This window comes from Chiloscyllium punctatum, chromosome 27, assembly GCF_047496795.1.
Source record: "Chiloscyllium punctatum isolate Juve2018m chromosome 27, sChiPun1.3, whole genome shotgun sequence".
Taxonomy (NCBI): domain Eukaryota; kingdom Metazoa; phylum Chordata; class Chondrichthyes; order Orectolobiformes; family Hemiscylliidae; genus Chiloscyllium; species Chiloscyllium punctatum.
In genome coordinates this window covers 29,050,814-29,070,996 of record NC_092765.1, presented here as the reverse complement: position 1 = coordinate 29,070,996, position 20,183 = coordinate 29,050,814, and the positions used below count along the sequence as shown (strand labels likewise).

Here is a 20,183-nt window from a genome sequence, read left to right as displayed (position 1 = left end):
ACAATTTAAAAAATATGAAAAGAATACATGAAAACCTTATTTATTGTTGCTACTTATTTTGATGAATTTAAAAGTTCCTGATTGAAGTTTAGACTTTGAAAGGACAACCGAGATATTTTGAGGTTAATTATAACAAGATGAAAGATGAGGTAGCTGATTACATAAATGCAGCTAAAATAGATTAGTGAGACAAGGACAAGGGAAAATTTAGTTGAAGTTTAAAATCACCATGAAGCGAAATAGTGATGGGTAAACTGGTTGGGAGGGAGATTTAGGTGAAAAGTTTGGAAGGTAGCTGGGAGGTGGGGATGATGAATATTTTACAAAAGTGAGGTAGTTAAATGTAGAGAAGCAACCAAAGCATAACACAATTGTCCTACAATAAAAGATGGTCTACACTGGGTCTATATTCTCACAGGTTTAGAAGAATGAGAGATGATCTCATTGAAATATATAAGATTGTGAACGAACTCAATAAAATAGATACTTTCTTTTTCCTTGCTTGGGGAATCTAGAACACAATGGCACCAGCCCTGGCCAGGGAACAATAACTTAAGGCTCCGATGAGGAGGTATTTCTTCAGCCAAAAGTTTGTGAACCTTTGGAATTCTTTAGCTCAGAAGACTGTGGAAATTCCAATGCTGAATATATTTAAGGCTAAAGCAGACAGATTTTTGGTCTTTAGGGAATCAAGTAGTGTGGCCAGGTAAACTGGAGTTGAAGCCAAAAATTGTCATGGTAATATTGAATGGTGGAGCAGGATCAATTACTGCTGTTTCTTACCTCCCTAAGGTGAAAGCTAGAGATGAGTGTGAGCTCACTATCACAGAACAACAAAATTGCTGTCATAATCGCCAAATTTTTGTGAGCATGGTGAAATTCATGTCTCAGGTGATGAGCACATTATATGAAAGCAAAGAATTTCTTTATAAATTAAAATCCATTCGATAAACTCTCACATCTAAGCAACATACAGAAGTTACAAATAGCCTTAACTACAATCTGACTACATGCAGAAACAAATTAACTCACAAGTTTACTAATCTCCTCTTGTCTGTCAGGTGCTGACCGTGCTGTTGCTTTAATCATGGTTGATGTTTGATTGTCTGTCAGTTTTTTGATACAGCGCTGTCCCGCAACAATGTTACACACCTAATCAAATGTAAAACATCAGTGGAAACATATAGATCATTAATATTTACGCACTAGGACTACCATTTCACAGCAATAACTAGCTTGATACATGCAGGTGCAATGTCTTAATTATAAATACTCTAATAATGCTAAAGACCTTGGTACAGCAGAGTTAGGCTATGACTCACCATACTTTTAAAGAAATACATTTTGTAGACAGGATTGTACAATATTGTTTAAAACACAACACTAAACACAACTGGCTAACAGCTAATGACAAACCCATTGTCTTGAGAGTCTGAAAGTTGATACTATCCACACTGAAATGCTGATATGAAAATAATTAGACAAAATATGTGTAATGTGATGTTTTAAAAAACAGTTTGTTGCAAAATAAATACTGGTTGCTGTGATGCTATGAAATTAGTAAACAAAAGCCTCTTGGGTTCCAAACTAATTGAGAGGTCAATGACTGAATTTTAGCATTATGAAATTTTCTCACACTGCAACCCACAACTGCTGTCAAGATTTTCATGATGATCTTTCCCATATAAAGACACTTGCCAATTACAATTCCAGAAGAAACATGTAAAAATGAAAAGCCTACTCTGAGAAAGTATTTCTGTCTCAATGCTACATTGTTTCATGTGCCTTCTTTTTGAGTTGGATGATAATCTGAATCTCAACAGAATTCTCAGGTTCATTTAAGGAGGTTATATGCCAAAAGTGAAGAGGAGCGAGGCTTAATTTCTGATAGCCTGGTCCATATTTATCCCTCAATCAACATTAAGTAAAGAAGATCATCTGACCAATAATCTCATAGTTGTTCACAAGTTTTCTCCATTACCACAGTGACAAAGCTTCATTGGTTGCAAGTGTTTTGGGACATCTTAAGATTTTGAAACATGCTATAGAAACAGAAACTCTCTTTTCAATCTGTCCAATCAGACATTTTACCTCAATTGACTTTGGAAAAACAAGTATTTTTGAGTCGCTTGACTTCTTTGGGATCTTTACACGGCAAATCCCAAGTTTAAATTTCAGTCTCAATTTCTGGACAAGATAACAGCTTAGAAAGAAATTAACCAAGGCACTAGTTTGATTGTAAACCAGTGGTGCTTGCATAACAAAATTAATTTTGTTAAGATACTGGATGTTAAAGAGGTCAAGCTAGTAAGAGTGAATCAATTCCATTTATCTCTCACCTCAAGTGGTAGGTAGGTGTGCTTCTGTTCCTGTCCCACCTGTAGACAGGGCAGATGTGGGTACTTTAGCTGAAGGTTGTACTTCTGTTTGAAATATTGTGCTACTGTGCACTCTACAGTCTGTCCACTTTCCAGCTGCAAGGGGAACCTGGAAGTACCACAATAATCCTCAGTATAGATCTACAGCTAAGTAACAGATAAGTTGATATGTAACTGGCAGAAAACCAATCAAATCATATTTCTACACTTAATAATGGGGTTAATGAGTTTATATCTTAATTTGGATAATGCACCAATCGGTTTACACAGCTGTGGCCTTTAAATTGATTCCATTACTGGCTTTCACTTACTGCCCAAATCCCTAGTGATCAGATTAACAAAATGCCAACTGTTCAAGGAAAAAATGTTATGCAGAATAATTTTTTAAAAAATTGATCTTTTTCATATTGCTGTCAACAATGTGTACATTTCTCCTTTACAATTAAAGGAAATTATTTGTTTCAATTACTTGTTGCCTGTATGATCTCAGGGTGACATGACAATTGACGTGCAGCTTTGCATTGGATTAACACATCTACCAAGAAATGAACTGACATTTCAACAAGTTTTAGCTGGGAAAAAAAGATATCTTTATCAAATCACTTTGGACTGGATTGAAAAGAAGGGCCTACATTCTCTCCAAGGGCCTTTGCGAATGTAATTAGATTAGATTAGATTACTTACAGTATGGAAACAGGCCTTTCAGCCCAACAAGTCCACCGACCTGCCGAAGCGCACCCACCCAGACCCATTCCTGTACATTTACCCCTGCACCTAACAGTATGGGTAATTTAGCATGGCCAATTCTTCTTTCCTTCAATTACAAATGAAAATCAATCATTGCACAAATTGCAACTTTTTTTTTTAAAGTAACAATTAGCAGGTGGATTAAAAGTATCTACTGGACTAATAAGAATGACAAATCTTCCTAATTCTTCAATTCTGAGACTCAATATTAAACCAACAGGATGTTTGCCAATGCCTAATACTGTGCTTTTTAACATTTCTCTCCATAAACATTTATTTGTGTTGCACATATAACATCATTCAGCATACAATGGCAAAACAAAAAAAATGTTCATTATCCTTTACAGAAGCTTAAAAAGAACTAAAGATTTCTGTGGAAAAGGAGATTTAATCCTCTTAGGTTGGTAACAACATTCAAATGTGCAATTAAAAGTAACAAAATGCAGTGCATCATGCAATATTTAAGTTTGACAATTTTGCAACTATACAATGCAAGGTTCAGCAATTGCCATTAGAGTACAACCTCAAGCACAGTAATGATTGAAGACCATCCCCAAAAAGGCAAAACTTCTTGTACTTGGAAGGCTCAGGTATAGCCAGCAAGCCTGTATGAGGTGGTACTCCATTTCTTTTTATTGCAGAACCACTAAAAAATGGCAAGCGGCAAGGAGGCAGTTTTACTACAATGGGCAAGCAGCTCAAGGGTATCTCTAATACTAAAGCGTTTTTTAAAAAAAACATTAAAAGGCAAAATCTGAATAGACTATCATCTGTAAATGTGAGGGGCTTTTAAGAAAAATACTGTTAGATTGCAGAATCCAATATCAGAATTTGTTATGATTTATTATTACTTACGTCTGATGGCTCGCTGGTCTCCTGGTAACATTACACACGCGGTACTTTCTCCTCATAGGTCCACAATGAGTTACTTCGACCTTCAATCCTGTGAGAAGTTTGTCAGGAGAAGGCAAAAAAGGCAACTGTTACAAACCAATTTAACTGTTGACTCAATAATGGGAAATAGATTGATTTCTAATGTTTTGGGCTTCAAACAAATTTCGATGAATAAAAAGATGTATAATTTCTTGTTTGTTCCCATTTCACTCCATGCCCATTCAACACTTCCTTTAGAATTTGGAAACAGAGCAAGATCTAAGCTAGGCCCTTCCCACAATTTGCTCACAATCCATAAATTGATTAACAGTGGTAAAATCAAATTGGTTGGAACATCATGGTCATTTGATGAATGTGAACTATTCAGGAAAGGAGAATATAGCAACTTTCCTAATCTTACAAATTTCATGGACAAAGGAGGGAACTTATACCTGGAGCCAAAGGATGTGGGTGATGTCCTTTGTGAGTACTTTTCATCAGTATTCAAATGGCGGATGATGAGTCTCTAGAGGGATGTGTTGAAATTCCAAGGCATGTCAATCTAAAAAAGGTGGTGGTGTTGGTGTTTTAAAAGCTTTAAGGTAGATAAATCCCCAGAACCAGATGGGATCTATCCCAGAATGCTGAGGGAGTCCGGTGAGGAAATTGCTGGGGCCTTGTATGAAAGCATGGTGTCCTCTTTGGTCTTAGAGGACTGGAGAATAGCCAATGTTGTTCCTTTATTTCATAAAACCACAGGGATAATCTGGAAAATTGTAGACTGATGGGTAGAGAAATTACTGGAGAAGATTCTGAAGAGTTAGAACTTACTCATTTCTGGAAAAAATATGAATTATTAACCAAAGGCAGAATGACTTTGTATAGGAAATGTCATTTCTCACAAACTTGGTTGAGTTTTGTGAGAAAGTGACAAAGATGGCAGGGTGGTATCTTATTCAAATAGATTTCAGTAAGCCTTGACAAGGTCCCTTGTGGTAGGCTGAAGTCATATGGGATCCACAATGTGCTAGTAACAGAACAAGCTTAGATACAGAAGACAGTAGTAGTGGAAGGTTGTTTTCCCACAGTGGAGGTCTGTGACCTGTGGTGTTCCAAAAGGACCAGCACTGGGACCCCTGTTTGTAAGATACATACAAATGACTGAGGAGCAAGTAGGTGGCCTAATAGGTTTGTGGATGACATAAAAATTGGGGCAACCGCAGATAGTAATGGGGATTGCCAGGGGATACAGCAGGATATAGACAGGCTGGAGACTTGGGCAGAGAAATGGCAGATTATCCAGACAAATGAGTAGTGTTTTGGAAAGTCTAATGCAAGAGTGAAGTATACATTAACAGAATGCTTAGTAGCATGAACTTAGAAGCATCTAGGCATACAGGTCCACTGTTCCCTGAAAGTGGAAACAAATGTAGACAGGGACATTCAAGAAAGCATATGGTATGCTTGTGTTCTTTGATGAGAGCACAGAGTATAAAAATCAGCATGTCATGTTGCAGCTGCCTCACACTTTAGATTGCTACACTAACAAAAGGATGTGGAAGTTTGAACAGTTTACCAGAATATTGCCTGGCTTGTAGGGTATCAGCTATGAGGAGAGATCAGAGAAAGAGTTTGTTTTCTGTTCTGTTTCTTGTTGTGTTCTGAAGAAGGGTCACTGGACCTGAAATGTTAACTTTGCTTTTTCTCCACAGATGCCGCCAGTTCTTGTGAAGGAATCAGAATTTTAATTAGTAGAATTATACATTAACGGTTCAAATTTATCTACCTGTAGCTAGAGTCTAATTACTTGTAGTAAACATTTTTTTTAATTATGTACAAAAGTTTGGTCTGATTTTATGTCAACTAGAAGACAAGTTAATTGGGATACTTTATGTTTTTTTTTAAAAAGCCTCATCTTTTACACTAAGATGGTCTCCCCTTCATCAATGGGGATTTGTCTGGAGCCTCCTGTTAGTTGTTTAATTATTCATCCCCATTCACATACAAGGAGTATGATGTAAAAATGATACAAAGGATGGAGGGGAGTGCTCAGCAAAAGTGGCTAGCAGATTAGCTGACTGGACAAATTAAATTTCAATGCTGAAAAGTGTACAATACGATTTCTTGAGTGTATGACAACAGTGGGAGCATAAACACTCAAGGCAATAAAGAATGTGAAGAAACAATTGTCCAAGGAGTGAAATATGAATGCCTAAAAGTTCCAGGGCAACTGAACTAACAAAAATGCAATTTGGGTGTTATAAATAAGAGCAAGAGGTAATGTTAAAGGTTTAGGTAGCAATTAATTTGTTTTCAGGGAAAACTTAAAACATTGAAAACATTTTGGCGAGAGATTTTGAAAATTATGATGGGTTTTAATGTGCCAAAGGAAAGGCTATTTCGGTTTTCCAAATGGTGAGGAAAGGTCATCAATTTACATTGCACGAGTGTAGGAAGAGTCAGCAGAGATTATGCAGACACTTGTTACATAGGAAGTGCTGTGCTATTGGACTGGTGAGGCAGTGACTATCTCCCAAAAGAAATATAAATAAACGTTGGAAATAGGGGGTGACACTGGGTTGAGACAGAGGAGATAGCAAAATTAATTTTAGATTATTCTAACAAGTAGCCATCATACATATAATGTGTTGAACTGCTCCCTTACAAGAAGTGACACAGGAAAGAAGAAGATACATGAAATGTTTTGTAAGAGGTCAGATATGTAAGTGAAGAGTACTGTGTATAGGAAAACTTGTCAAATTCCAACTGCCCTCAAAGAACCAAGGAAGCCACTAAATTATAAATGGAACCTGATGGTGTGTTCATTTAGGACTTGGGCATCAGATCAGAATTTCAAGTCACAACCTGCACCATGGTTCCTGTCATATTCCTTGCACCAACATCTGTAGACAAGGTCAATGTTGGGAGAGTCTTCATATGTCACATGAAATAATTTTTGTTAAAACTCTCATCATGGATGTATGGAGTTAGCTTGCCACAAGGTGTAACATTAATGAACTGCAATTTTCACTATAACTGTTGACCAGTGGATGGCACTGTTCATGCAGCCATTTCATTTTTATGCAAATAGATTACTCTTAAAAAAAATCTCCTCAGTGCAGTAAACTTAATAAAGTGGAAAACTAAATCCAAAAATATGTATTAAGGAAAAAGAGTCAGAATTGAGAGGGGTTACTCAAGCCTCTCTATTATGACAAGATTATCCTTCAAGCAAATATATACCAAATTCAAAATGGTTACTTCCACTTATTATTGGTATCTTATACTTGTTATAGCGTTACTTCATTAACAAATATACCCATTGGTTAGGTTTGAAAAAGGTGGCAACATAAAATTGCCAAGGATTAAGAAACAGAATAAACTTGAGAAATCTGCCAGAGTTTAATTTAAATAAATGTGAATTGCTACATTTTGGAAAAGCAAATCAGAGCAAGACTTATACACTTAACAGTAAGGTCCTAGGGAGCATTGCTGAACAAAGAGACCTTGGAGTGAGGTTCATAGTTCTTGGGAAGTAGAGTCGCAGGTAGATAGGATAGTGAAGGCCGCATTTGGTATGCTTTCCTTTATTGGTCAGAGCATGGAGTATAGGAGTTGGGAGGTCATATTATAGCTGTACAGGACATTGGTTAGGCCATTTTTGAAATATTACATAAAATTCTGATCTCTTTCTTATCAGGATGATGTTGTGAAACTTGAAAGGGTTCAGAGAAGATTTACAAGGATGTTGCCAGCGTTGGAGGATTTGAGCTACAGAGAGGGGCTGAAAAGGCTGGGGCTGTTTTCCCTAGAATGTTGGAGGCTGAGGGGTGATCTTATAGCGGTTTATAAGATCATGAGGGCGTGGATAGGATACATAGACAAAAGTCTTTTCCCCGGGGGTGGGGGAGTCCAGAATTAGAGGGTGAGAGGGGAAAGACACAAAAGGGACCTAAGGGGCAACTTTTTCATAAGGAGGGTGGTGTGTCTATGGAATGAACGGCAAGACAGAGTGGCGGAGGCTGGTATAATTACATTATTTTAAAGGCATCTGGATTGGTATATGAATAGGAAAGGTTTAGAGGGATATGGGCCAAGTTCTGGCAAATAGGACTATATTAGGTTAGGATAACTGGTCGGCATGGACCGAAGGGTCTATTTTCATGCTGTATACTTTATATGACTCTAATTACGAATTCAGGTCATGGAAATTATTATAGCTAACGGGACTTCAAAATCACCCACGGTCTTACTAAATTAAGCAGTCAACAAAATGTTTGCAACTTACCTTTTATCTCTTTGGTGAATTTGACTCGGTGGGAATCTGTCAAAGGTCGTGGCTGTTCATCAATATTATGAATGTCTAGAACTTCACACATGAACTGAATTACAGGCTGTGCTTTATAAAAAGCAGTGGCAGAAACTACAAAGAAGAAAAATAATCATTGTAGTTAAATGAATAACAATACAAGGAAATTACTAGGATTTGCTTTGTAAGATATTTAGGATACACATTAAAAAAGCTGAAAATTCTTTAAATCGATGTCTAAAGAATGAGAAGATGACATAAGCTTGCAAGTCTAATGAACAGTGAGCAAAATTGTAATCCACTTTAAGAGGACACAAACACTGAAACAATGGACACAGGACCAATTCAATGCAGAAAAGAGATATCTTTTGGTTGAAAGATTGAAGAAAGACAAGGTAAACAATGTGATTTTTGGTTAATGCAAGAACAGAGACACCAAGTATATTTGTAGCACATGAAACTTTGAAGATGAAAAGATTAAAAGATTTTAAAAACACATGGAATCTTGGAGTTTTATAAGTAGAGTCAGCTAATAAAAAACATCCTAGAATTTATTGCAAGTTTAATATAAACTGCATTTTCTTCCAGCTGAAATAGTGTGTCCATTCTGGGCTTTATATCTTGGGAAGAACATGAAAACTTTGGAGAAGAAATGGAAGTAAAGAGAATTATGGAATGGTTCCAAGGTCGAGGGATTACTGATATGTGAATTGACTGAGAAACTAAGTTAATTCCTGAAAGCAGAGCAGGCAAAAGAAAATATATGATGTAGATATTTAAGTTAAAAGTGTTTAAATAAAATAAATAAAAGACAAACCGTTTCCACAAGTTGATGGATTAATAAGAGCAATGTGTTAAGGTGAGTGGTTAAAAAAAACAAAAACATCACCTAAGTTATTGCTTCTATTAAGTTGGAATTTGGAACAGAACTATACCACTGAATGGTGGATACATGTTTGATGTAGCTTTCAAGGGGGAAACCAACTAAGTAATGGGAGAAAAATTGCAGGGATAGAAGTAAAAGAATGAGTGAGTGGGACCAAACAGGATTATTCTTTGAAAGAGTTATTGGAGACTCAATGATTTGAGAGATTTTTTTTTCTGTGCCATTTTCCTCTGATTAACAAATTAATTTCACTCCTCTCAACTCTTCCCAAACAAATCTCTACAACATTTTAACATATTAATGGACTCTGACAGATTAGCTGTGCTTTCTTCACCTTCTCCGGTCACATTAAACTCCCAAGATGGAATCACAGTTATGTCATTAGGATATTATCAAGATATGAGCAAGAACCAAGTCATACAAATCTAAACTTTTTTTATGAATGTGAAAAAATGGAAGTCATATTTTACGAATGACTCCTTGGAGCTTGCGAGGTAGTGAAAGTTCAGGTTGTGAAAGTTGCACCTGCACAAGTCTCTTCTGATATACTCTACTACAACTATGGTTAAAGCTTTGGCTACCAGCACATGCATTTCAAATCAGATATACTGGAAGGCACAGCAGTTCAATACTAGACAAATCTAAGCATTCAATATTCTTCTACGGAATAATGTAACATTTTTCTTCTTATATTTGTGCACTAAAGACACTGATGTGTCCAAGTTTCCTGATCAGTGTTGATTAGCTAATTTTAGTAAGACAGTTTTTGGTACTGTTAGTGACTCCTGTTGGAAATTGGAAGAAAGAGGAAAGTTAGTTGTGGTCTTTGTACTTGTTTACGTTTTAGTTACTCCTACTTGAAAACATGTACAGAAGTGCTAGATGGGCTTGGAATTGGAATAAGCTGTGATATCCTCGAGCTAAAAGATCTGATGACACACAACAAAAACTCAGCCTATGCAATAGCCATGGGACAGTAACAATGTCCCTAAGTCATAGCACAAGAGCCTTATTAGCCAAAATTTAGCACTAAGACACTGGTGACTAGCAGCTTAGTCAAGAGGGGTGAATTTTAAGAAGTAGGAGAGAAATGCAGAAAGGCTGAGAGGCTTAAAGAGTTAACTTCAGAGCTTCAGACTTCAAATGACTAAATAACTGCACAGTTATTTAGAGGATCTGATAATCAAGTTAACCTTCAATTTTCTTTTTCTTACTCTGCGTATGCAACTTTTTTTCCTTCCTAACTGAAAACAGGAATTCAGGACAGTGCAAATTACAGAACAGAATGCAGTATTTCTATTTCTCTTAATTCCACACTAAGTTATCACAGATTTATTTATCGAGTATTATTACACCTGCTAATGAATGCTTATAAAGATTCAAAGGTGATAATTATTGAGCAAATGAATATGAATTGCTTGGGAACACATTTTGAACTTGGGCTACGTGGGTGTCCTACTCTGCATAAAAAAAACTAATCAGTTCAACAAAATTACATATTAGCAATGAAAAGATAAATAATGTTCCTAGGCAGAGCCAGTAATGCTTGTTTTGTTCCTGAGAACCAAACTGGCATGACATCATCATTGATGCCAAAGTGAGGTCTGGTTTACTGTCCTCCACTGTATTCTTCCATATCTGATTAATAATTTATTCTAAGAAAAAAAACGACAATAGTTACATAATAAAAAGTGCCCAATGGTAAACTGGTGCGAACTTAGATCATTTAAAAAATAGTAATTAATCTCCACATTTTGCAGAAAGGAACCAAGACCAAGTGTAACCAACAAGTGTATCACAATTGGAGGGCAGAGAATAATTGGACTAGACAATATGAATAGAAATCAATCCCCATTTAAAGTCATACACTTTATTCCTTTATTCACTATCATGAATTCCTATGACCACATTTCTAACAGTAACTACCTATATTAATTCACTATCCTGTAATTAAGCTGCAGAACCTATAGTGGAAGTGGGCAAAGGGACTAGGGAGGATAGGGTATTTAAAACATAAAGTTACATGGCCATATTCTATTACAAATACGTAGGGATTTAGAGTGAAAGATAATAAGTGACACCTTTTAATAATAAAGATGTGTACACAGAAACGTGGGCATTTTTACTTCATGGATCTATTAATGAGGGTGACCCTGAGAGTGGAAAATTTAATTGTCTTATTTTGTGCTGAATTAATGTTAATGTTGAGGTTAATGTTAATATAGTGTCAATCTGACAAAAGAGGGGTTTGCTTAGTTTCCCTTAATATTTCTACTAACTATACAAAATTAGGAGGGGTAAAAGGAGGTGGCATGGTGGCAGTGGTTAGCATTGCTACCTCACAGTGCCAGGGATGCAGGTTCAATTCCAGCGTTAGGTGATTGTCTGTGTGGAGTTTGCATTGTCACCCTGTATCTGCATGGGTTTCCACTGGATGCTCCAGTCCAAATGTGCAGATTAGTCTTGAATTAGTCATGGATAATGAGAGGTTATAGGGATAGGGTGGGTGAAATGCAATGGGCTAAGTGTCTCCACCTGCACTGTCGGAGTGCACAAGGCAAGAAAGAGTGCAAGAGAGAACATGTGAGCGCAAGAGCGAGAGGGGGATGGGGGGTTTGGGGTGGGGGAGTGAGAGAAAGAAAGAGGGAGCAAGGAAGAGACAGGGAGAAAGAGATGAAGCGAGACAGAGGAAAATGAACAAAGGAGAGCGATGGCCCTACGGGATGAATTTTGGCACACACAAATAGGGCATATGCCCAGACAGCATGGGCACCAAAAACTGATTGCTCACCTGCCATATATAAATATATTATTAATTTGGCAACCTGTGCCCACACCTCCCCTCTCACCTCTGTCCAAGGCCCCAAAGGATCCTTCCACATCTGACAAAGATTTACCTGTACTTCCACACGTCATCCACCATGTCCGTTGCTCTCGATCTGGTCTCCTCTACATTGGGGAGACAGGACCCCAACTTGCGGAATGTTTCAGAGAACATCTCTGGGACACCCACACACACAAAACAACCCCACTGTCCTGTGGCCAAACACTTTAACCTCCCCTCCCACTCTGCCAAGAACATGCAAGCCCTGGGCCTCCTCACCGCCAAACTCTAGCTACCTGATGCCTGGAGGAGGAATGCCTCATCTTCTGCCTGGGGCCCTCCAACTACTTGGGATCAATGCTGATTTCACCAGTTTCCCCACCCCTTACCTTATCCAAGATCCAACCTTCCAACTCTGCGCCGCCTTCTTGAACTGTCCTATGTGTCCACCTTCCTTCCTATCTGCTGCACCTTCCTCTCCGATCTATCACCTTTACCCCCACCTTCATCTACCTATCGCATTCCCAGCTACCTTCCCCCTGCCTCAAACCTTCCCATTTATCTCTCAGCTCCCTTGGGCCACTCTCCATTCCTGAAGAGCCTATGCTTGAAATGTCGTCTGTCCTGCTCCTCGGATGCTGCCTGACCGACTGTGCTTTTCCAGCACCACACTCTTCAACATTGTAGGTTCTGTTTACACTGCAGTTCCTTCAAGCAATGGGGAGAGGTGGGGGGGTGTGGACTGGACAATGGTGAACAGATATCAATGACAAGTGTATTTTGTTTGCCAATAATTAAAGGTGATTGGTTCTCAGGTATCTGAGCAGCCCTGGAGTATGAACAAAATAGCCAGATGTCTGGAGGACCTCCTGGAAGGGAAATATTGCCTTTTCTATGCGGCAAAAAATACCTAAAGCCCAAAGAAAGCCAGTTTATTTTTGCTCACCAATTGTTGCAAGTTCTTGCTTTTAACAAATAAGTTAGAGACTTTACAAGTTCTGAATTAATTACTCTGTGCCTCCTGCATGTCAGTGAATCAACTGGAAAGAGAGCTTGGAGGGAGCAGTAAATCCTCAGCATTGCATATGGAGAAGGAATATTGAACTATTTTCCAACTTTTCCCTCCACCCAAAACATCAATATTTATTTTGTGTCTGTAAGTGTATATCTGCATTCAAGGATTTTGGGGGGTAAGGGTTGGGTGGTTACAACAGGGTTACAGCTTTAACCAGTAGAGTTGTTTGTCAACAGTTCATAGTTGTTTACCTAAAGCAGCATCTATTTATTTGTAATAAATAGCAATTCTTGTAAAGTACAGAAACCTGGTTCGCGTTTTCTGTTAACCTGGCACTAAAAAGATACATAAATGGGGGAGTTTTGCATACTCTGACAAAATCTTTAATTTTGTGACACCCTGGGATTAGCAGGGCTGGATTTCCAGTGCACTATCCCAGTGAGGCACAACACTGATGAGACATTCTCGTAAAAACTTGGTTTGCAAATAGGAAGAAAATGCTTTGACTGCCTTATGCATTACGAGGTGCAGGAAAGTCTCCTAATCATAGGCCAGTCGATTACGAAAGCAGATTTAGAGGGAAAAGGCATATGTTGTATTACTTGATGCCACAGAACAGAGGCACAGAAGCCTGGGCATATTGGTTTAAAAACACAGCTGAAGTCGAGACAGGATTAAATTAAACAAAATTGCACCAAGAAACCTATGACGGCTCAATTGATATAGAGTCAAATATCTTGCCAATTTATGGCTAAAACTGGCCAATTGGTTCTTTCATGAACTTAATTTAAACATTTCATCTGAAAAACTGAGGTCCCATCTTCCTTCTCCAACACTGATAAGGCATGTCATACTATTTCAAGATGTGCCACACAGTTTTGTCCAGGATGACAATTATCCTGTAAATGTTAATATAGATTTTCTGATAATATTTCACTTATTTTGGGACCTTGCCATGTGCAAATGGGATGTCCTGTTTCCCTGCATTACAAGGAATTTACACTTCAAAATTACTTCATTGCGCAAGGAAATACTTTGGGACATATGGAGGCTACAAAAGATACGACATAAACACAATTGCTCTTTTCTTTATTCAATTAAATTTGGTGCTGTAATTTACATGAGTGGGGAAAACCACTCTATTTAATTAAAGATTTCTTGACTTTCAAGTCATGAATCATAACAGAACTGAGTCATATTTCCAGGCAACACCCACAATGTGAAGAAAAAATGTCAACACAAAAAACTAATTAAATTTGCTCGAACATTAACTATTCTTAGCTCTTACTGTGAAACTTGCAAAATGCTGCATACGTTCAAATTATCCTCTTTGTTCTCTAAGGCTTTCATTTATGCAAGGTCATGGGCGTCAGTATTCAGATAGCGTTGGAAATATATTAAGTTTATTTTATAGGGTTATGAATGATATGAACAGATGGCTAGAAACCTGTTTGGTTTCCAACACCCAGCACAAAATTTTGTCCAAGTAAAGGAGAAACTGTTCGTAGCTTGTAGGTTTCACTAGATCGGCCAGGTCTTATTGACCATTCATAACTGTTCTGGAGAAGATAGTGGCGAGATGCTTTCTTGAACCACTGCAGTCTTGAGTTGCTATTGGGTAATTCCAGGACTTTGGACCAGCAGGAAAGGAATAGTAATACCGGACAGGATGGTGTCTGACTTAGAGAGAAACTTAGAAGGGTAGGTGACAAATGCTTTCAAACACCATAATTTCTAAGTGGTCCAATTTAAAATTTGGAAGATGCCGCTGAAGCAGCCTGGTGAAATACTATTATGCATCTTGTAGATGATCAACTGCTACCATTATACACTGGTGGTAAGAGGAGTTAATGGTGAAGGTGGTGCATGGGGTCCCAATCAAATAGTCATGGACAGTGTTGAGCTGCTTGCGGGTTGTTGCAGCTGAATTCATCTGGCAAGTGGAAAATACTGATGTGTGCCCTGTCGATGGTGGGCTGGCACAGGAACATAGGAAGTGAATTACTTGCTGCAGAATTCATAATCCCTGACCTGTTCTTGTAGCCACAGAATTTATATAGCTGGTCCAGTTTCTGGTCAATGATAGTACCCAGGTTGTGGCAGTGGCACTACTTGATGATGGACATGTAAGTCTACAGTCAGAGCACATTCTGTGTCCACGCCACCCTCTGTGCTTCCTCCAAGTCGTGTTTAGCAGAGAGGAGTATGATTCATTAATTGAAGGGGGAGGGGGTAGTTTGCAATCAGCAGGAGGTTTCTTTGACTATACTTGACTTGATGCCATAAGACTTCATGGTGATTGGAATCAATGTTGAGGACTTCTAGGGTAACTCCTACCTAATTGCATACCTCCAAGTTGCCACCTCTGGTGGGTCGGTCTTGTTCATGCAACAAGATGGAACCAGGATAGTGATGGTGGTATACAGCATGTTTCTCCAAATTCATGTTCCAAACTAGAAATACTCTGCAATAACACCAACTACATTTGAACGAGAGAATTCTACTGTCAAGACAATGGATAATACATGTTCAAATTGCAAGTGTTGAACATGAATAAAGTCCTTCATTTAAGCAAATTAACTGACTTTTCAGGTGAACAGTTTTAATAAATAGCATTAGATCATCTTTTAAGATCTGGACATTTTTTGGTCATGAATAATTTCTATTGATATAAAGTGGACAGCAGTCGAAAAGCTGCTGTGTAATACTGATGGGAAACAGATTAGTTTTATTTAGTTGGTACCATGTCCCTTGTACACGAACAGGTTGCAGTTTAAACAACGGTCTTTGAATTCAGTATGTAGTTTTGATTGACATTCATTTGTCCATTATTGTGGATAATAAAAATCCTGAAGCAGTAACCAAAGATGTATCATAGCTTAGATTCCATCCTTAAAGGACTCAACGATAAATTGAAACAGGTGAATGAATTATTCATTGTTTTGATAATTCTTGTTTTGTGCATTATGGCATTCATCTTTAGCTACATAACAGTAAACTTACTTCAAAAGATGCTGCAACAAAATGGCTTTGAGATGTTTCTGTGAACACAAGACACTCGAGAGATGCAAGTCTCCTGAGTTCTGAAGAAATATCACTGGACTCAAAGTTTTAACTCCAAATTCTCTCCAGATGCTGCCGGACATGCTGAGATTTTCCAGCAATTTCTATTTTGTTTTGGATTTCTGGCATCTGCAGTTTTTCCATTTTTTTGCAAGTCTCTTTATCATAATGGCTCTTAAATGACCATTTGCCCGAAGAATGTAATTGTAAAATAAATCTGATTGGCCACTGATGACCCCCATGTAACAGAATTTGCATTATCTGTAAATCTTGTGTACCTTTCAGTTCAGCCACTAACCTTCATACAGTCCTGGTGTGGTTGGGAAGGAAGGATGTAATGAAATATTCTGAAATAAGTCTAGCCACAGCTGCTGGAGATTAATATCTATCTTTTGAGTGGGATTGTTAGCAAATTTCCAGCATTACAAACACCTTGATAAGGAATTCATACCAAATAACATAGAATAAACCCACAAGTCAGAGATGAACGATTTCTCATCTACTCAACTTGCAAAAATACCACATTTCAATAAATTCTGCCATTAATACACATTAACTATTTCTATTGGTATTCAAATTGGATTATCTGTGAAACTCTCAGGCAAAGCATTGTCCATGATTTACAGAGCTCAGACTTGACTCAAACCTTTTACAACATAGAATGGTACAGCACAGGAACAGGCCCTACGGCCCACCTTGTGTGCGCCAACCATGATGCATTCTAAACTAATTCCATCTACTGACACATGGTTTGCATTCCTCTATTCCTTGCTTGTTCACGTGTCTGTCTAAATGCCTCAAACTTTGCTATTGTTTCTGCTTCTACTACCTCCCTGGCAGCAAGTTTCAGGCACCTACTATTCACTTCTTTAAAAACCTCCTCCCTCTCACTTTAAACCTATGCCCCCTAGTATTTGACGTTTCTAACATAGCAAAAAAAAACCAAAATATTCATCCTATCTATGCCTCTCAATTTTTTATACTTCTATCAGTTCGCCCTTCAACCTCCGACACTCTAGTGAAAACAACCCAAGTTTGTCCAATTTCTCCCTATAGCAAATACACTCCATTCTAAGCAATATGTTGGTAAACCACTTTTGCACCATCTCCAAAGTCTCCACATCCTTTCAATAGTGGGTCATACAATACTCCAAATATAGCCCAACTAAAATTTCACAAAGCTGCAACATGACTTGCCAACTTTTATATTTAATACAACAACAGATGAAGGCAAGCATGCAAAGTGCCTTCTTTACCACCATATCCACTTGCATTGCCACTTTCAGGGTGCTATGGATTTGCAACCCAAGTTTCTGTGCATCAATGCTCCTAAGGGTCCTACCATTTACTGTATACTTTCCTGTTGCATTTGACGTCCCAAAATGCATCAACTCACACTTGCCTGGATTAAATTCCATCTGCCATTTCTCCTCCCAGCTTTCCCAGTGATCTATATCCTGCTTTATCCTTCGATGACCTCACTCTCCACAGCTCCTCCAATTTTTGAGTTGTCTGCAAACTTGCTAACCACCTATGTTTTTATCCAAATCATTTATATAAATTCCAACTATTGTTCCAGCATTGATCCTTGCAAAACACCATTGTTCAGAGACTTCCAACCATAAAAACAATTCTCAGTCTTCAATAACCAAGCCAATTCTATACGCAGCTTACCAATTCACCATTGATCCCTTGTGACTTAATCTCCTGGACCAGCCTACCATGATGGACTTTGTCAAATATTTTAGTAAAGTCCACGCAGCCAACATCCACTACCCTATCCTCATTAATCAACTGCACCACTTCTTTGAAAAACCCAATCTAATTTGTGAGCCAAGACCTCCTCAGACAAAGTCATGCTGACTATCCCTAATATGTCCACTCTTGTAATTGCAAGTAAATCCTGTCCCTAAGAATCTTCTCCAATAATCGCCCTACCACTTATGTAAGGCTTATCAGCCTTCCTGGATTCTTCCCACTGCTCTTCTTAAACAAGGGAACTCATTGGCTTTTCTCCAGAGTTCTGGAACCTTGCCTGTGGCAAAAGAGTATACAAAGAATGCTGTTAAGGGCCTAGCAATCTCCTCCCTCAGTATCCAGAGACAGATCCCATCAGGTCAGGGGACTTGACTACCTTAATATTTTTCAAAACACTGGTGTCCCCAACTAAAACTTCAAACACCTGACCAAGACAATCTGCATAACAAAATCTAGCACAACCCCTTTCCTAGGTGGACCACCTACATATATTTTTTTCAAGAAACCCTCCTGGTTGCACCTAATAAATTCTGCTCCATGTAAGTCACTGGCACGAAGACAGTCCCAGTCTATATTGGGGAAGTTAAAATCATCCATTACAACAATCTTTTTGTTTTTACATCTTTCCATGATATGCCTACATATCTGCTCCTCCATCTCCCAATAGCTATTGGGAGGACTATAGTATAGGCTCCATCACTTCAATGGCACCATTCTTATTCCCAAATTCTACCCTGTATGTCCTCTCTTGTCAAGGCCTCCAAGATGTCCTCCTTAATTAGTAATACAATTCCTTCACCTTTCTTATATCCCTCTCTATTATGCCTGGAACATGAGCTACCATACTTGCCCTTCTCTCAATCAGATTCCTCTAATAGCATCAACACCATACATCCTGGATTACTGCATGGAACTAAGCTCATCTGCCTTATCTGTTTGCACTTAAATAAATACAATTTAGACCGCCAGTTCCAAGGTGTTTGTTAACCTAGCCCTGACTGTGCCTCCTATTAGACTTACTTGACTTAACCTCTACCTACTCCGCAACCATGACACATGCTGACCTTCTGCTCTGGTTCTTACCCCCTGCTAAACTAGTTTAAACCCTCCAAGTGGCACTCGCAAATCCCCTAACATTTTTGATCAATTACTGCTGAGAAAACTACTAATTCCAAGAACCAGCCCCATGCAGAACTCTCAGATTGCATAGATTTTCTATGTACTGCAATTGATCATCATAATTTGTTTCAGAAAGCAGTTTCGGTTGCCACACTACCAGAAGGGCATAAAAGCTTTGGAGACGGCACTTAGAAGGTTTACCAGGATGTTGCCTGGTCTGGGGGGGGATTTAGTTATGAGGAAATATTGCTCCCCAGGGTGGAAAGGTACAAGACGGCATAGGTTCAAGGTGAAAGGGAGGAAGTTTAAGGGAGATGTGTGGGGAAAATTTTTCTTATGGGGGCAGTGGGTACCTGGAACGCACTACCAGTGGAGGTGGTGAGGCAGGCACATTAGCAACATTTAAAGTGTATCTTGATAGACACATGAAAGGGAAGCGAACAGAGGGATAAAACAACTTAATTTTAACACAACTCTTTTTATAAGATATGTTTATTCTATTTTCAATTTCTGAAGACTGTCAAAAAATGAATGAGCAAAACACTCCCAACACTGAAAATCAAGAATGAAATCTGAAATAATGAAATGTCAAATAGCTGAACTGAATTGGAAAAACCACAACTGCATTTGTCATAACCACAGAAACATTCCATTTGAATGAGTCACACTTTCGACCTTCCTCTTCGAAACCACTGACGTTTTGCTCACACCCACATCAGCTGATTATCATAATAGAAAGACAGATGCATAGGGTATAATAACTGAAGTAAACCTGTTTCTGTAAGAAATGCAGTTTTATAACTAGATGCATTGCAGTACAGAGGTGGCCTTTTCTCAAATGGGAGAAAAAGGCTAAAATGAAACCCAAATATGTCAATAACTGGATGGCGGTCAGATATCATATATAGATATGTATAAATATAACAAGCTATCTTTCCTTTATGACCAGTTAAATGATCACAGATGTCACATAGTAAATCATGGGATGTATGACCACACAACAAATCACCTTATTTGATTTGTGAATTTGACAATTGCTGTCCACTATGACAAACTGGGTTGGACACAGTTTAAAATTTGTTTAAAGAACACCTCAGGTAGAACAGCAAATGCATTGCAGTATAGCAACACACTTTGATTCACAATGAGATTTCAATTCTTCAAAATTTACTGTACTGCAAGACTGCAGGATTGTGCATTTCATACCCTGG

The 20,183-nt window shown here is 38.3% G+C and overlaps 1 protein-coding gene across 2 annotated transcripts in view; it reads right to left on the bottom strand.

Annotated features, from left to right (window-relative positions):
* LOC140453591 (protein argonaute-3) overlaps positions 1 to 20,183 on the bottom strand; it is a 131,539-nt gene that overhangs the window by 31,719 nt on the left and 79,637 nt on the right. Inside the window, exons 6-9 of one of the 2 annotated variants that reach the window (XM_072548402.1) lie at positions 8,287 to 8,421; positions 3,981 to 4,068; positions 2,340 to 2,487; positions 1,033 to 1,152 (exon numbers count right to left, since the gene is read on the bottom strand). In XM_072548402.1, coding sequence (XP_072404503.1) covers positions 1,033 to 1,152; positions 2,340 to 2,487; positions 3,981 to 4,068; positions 8,287 to 8,421 — 491 coding nt within the window. Of the gene's footprint in view, positions 1 to 1,032; positions 1,153 to 2,339; positions 2,488 to 3,980; positions 4,085 to 8,286; positions 8,422 to 20,183 lie in introns of both variants that reach the window. The other variant, XM_072548401.1, reaches the window with a different exon arrangement.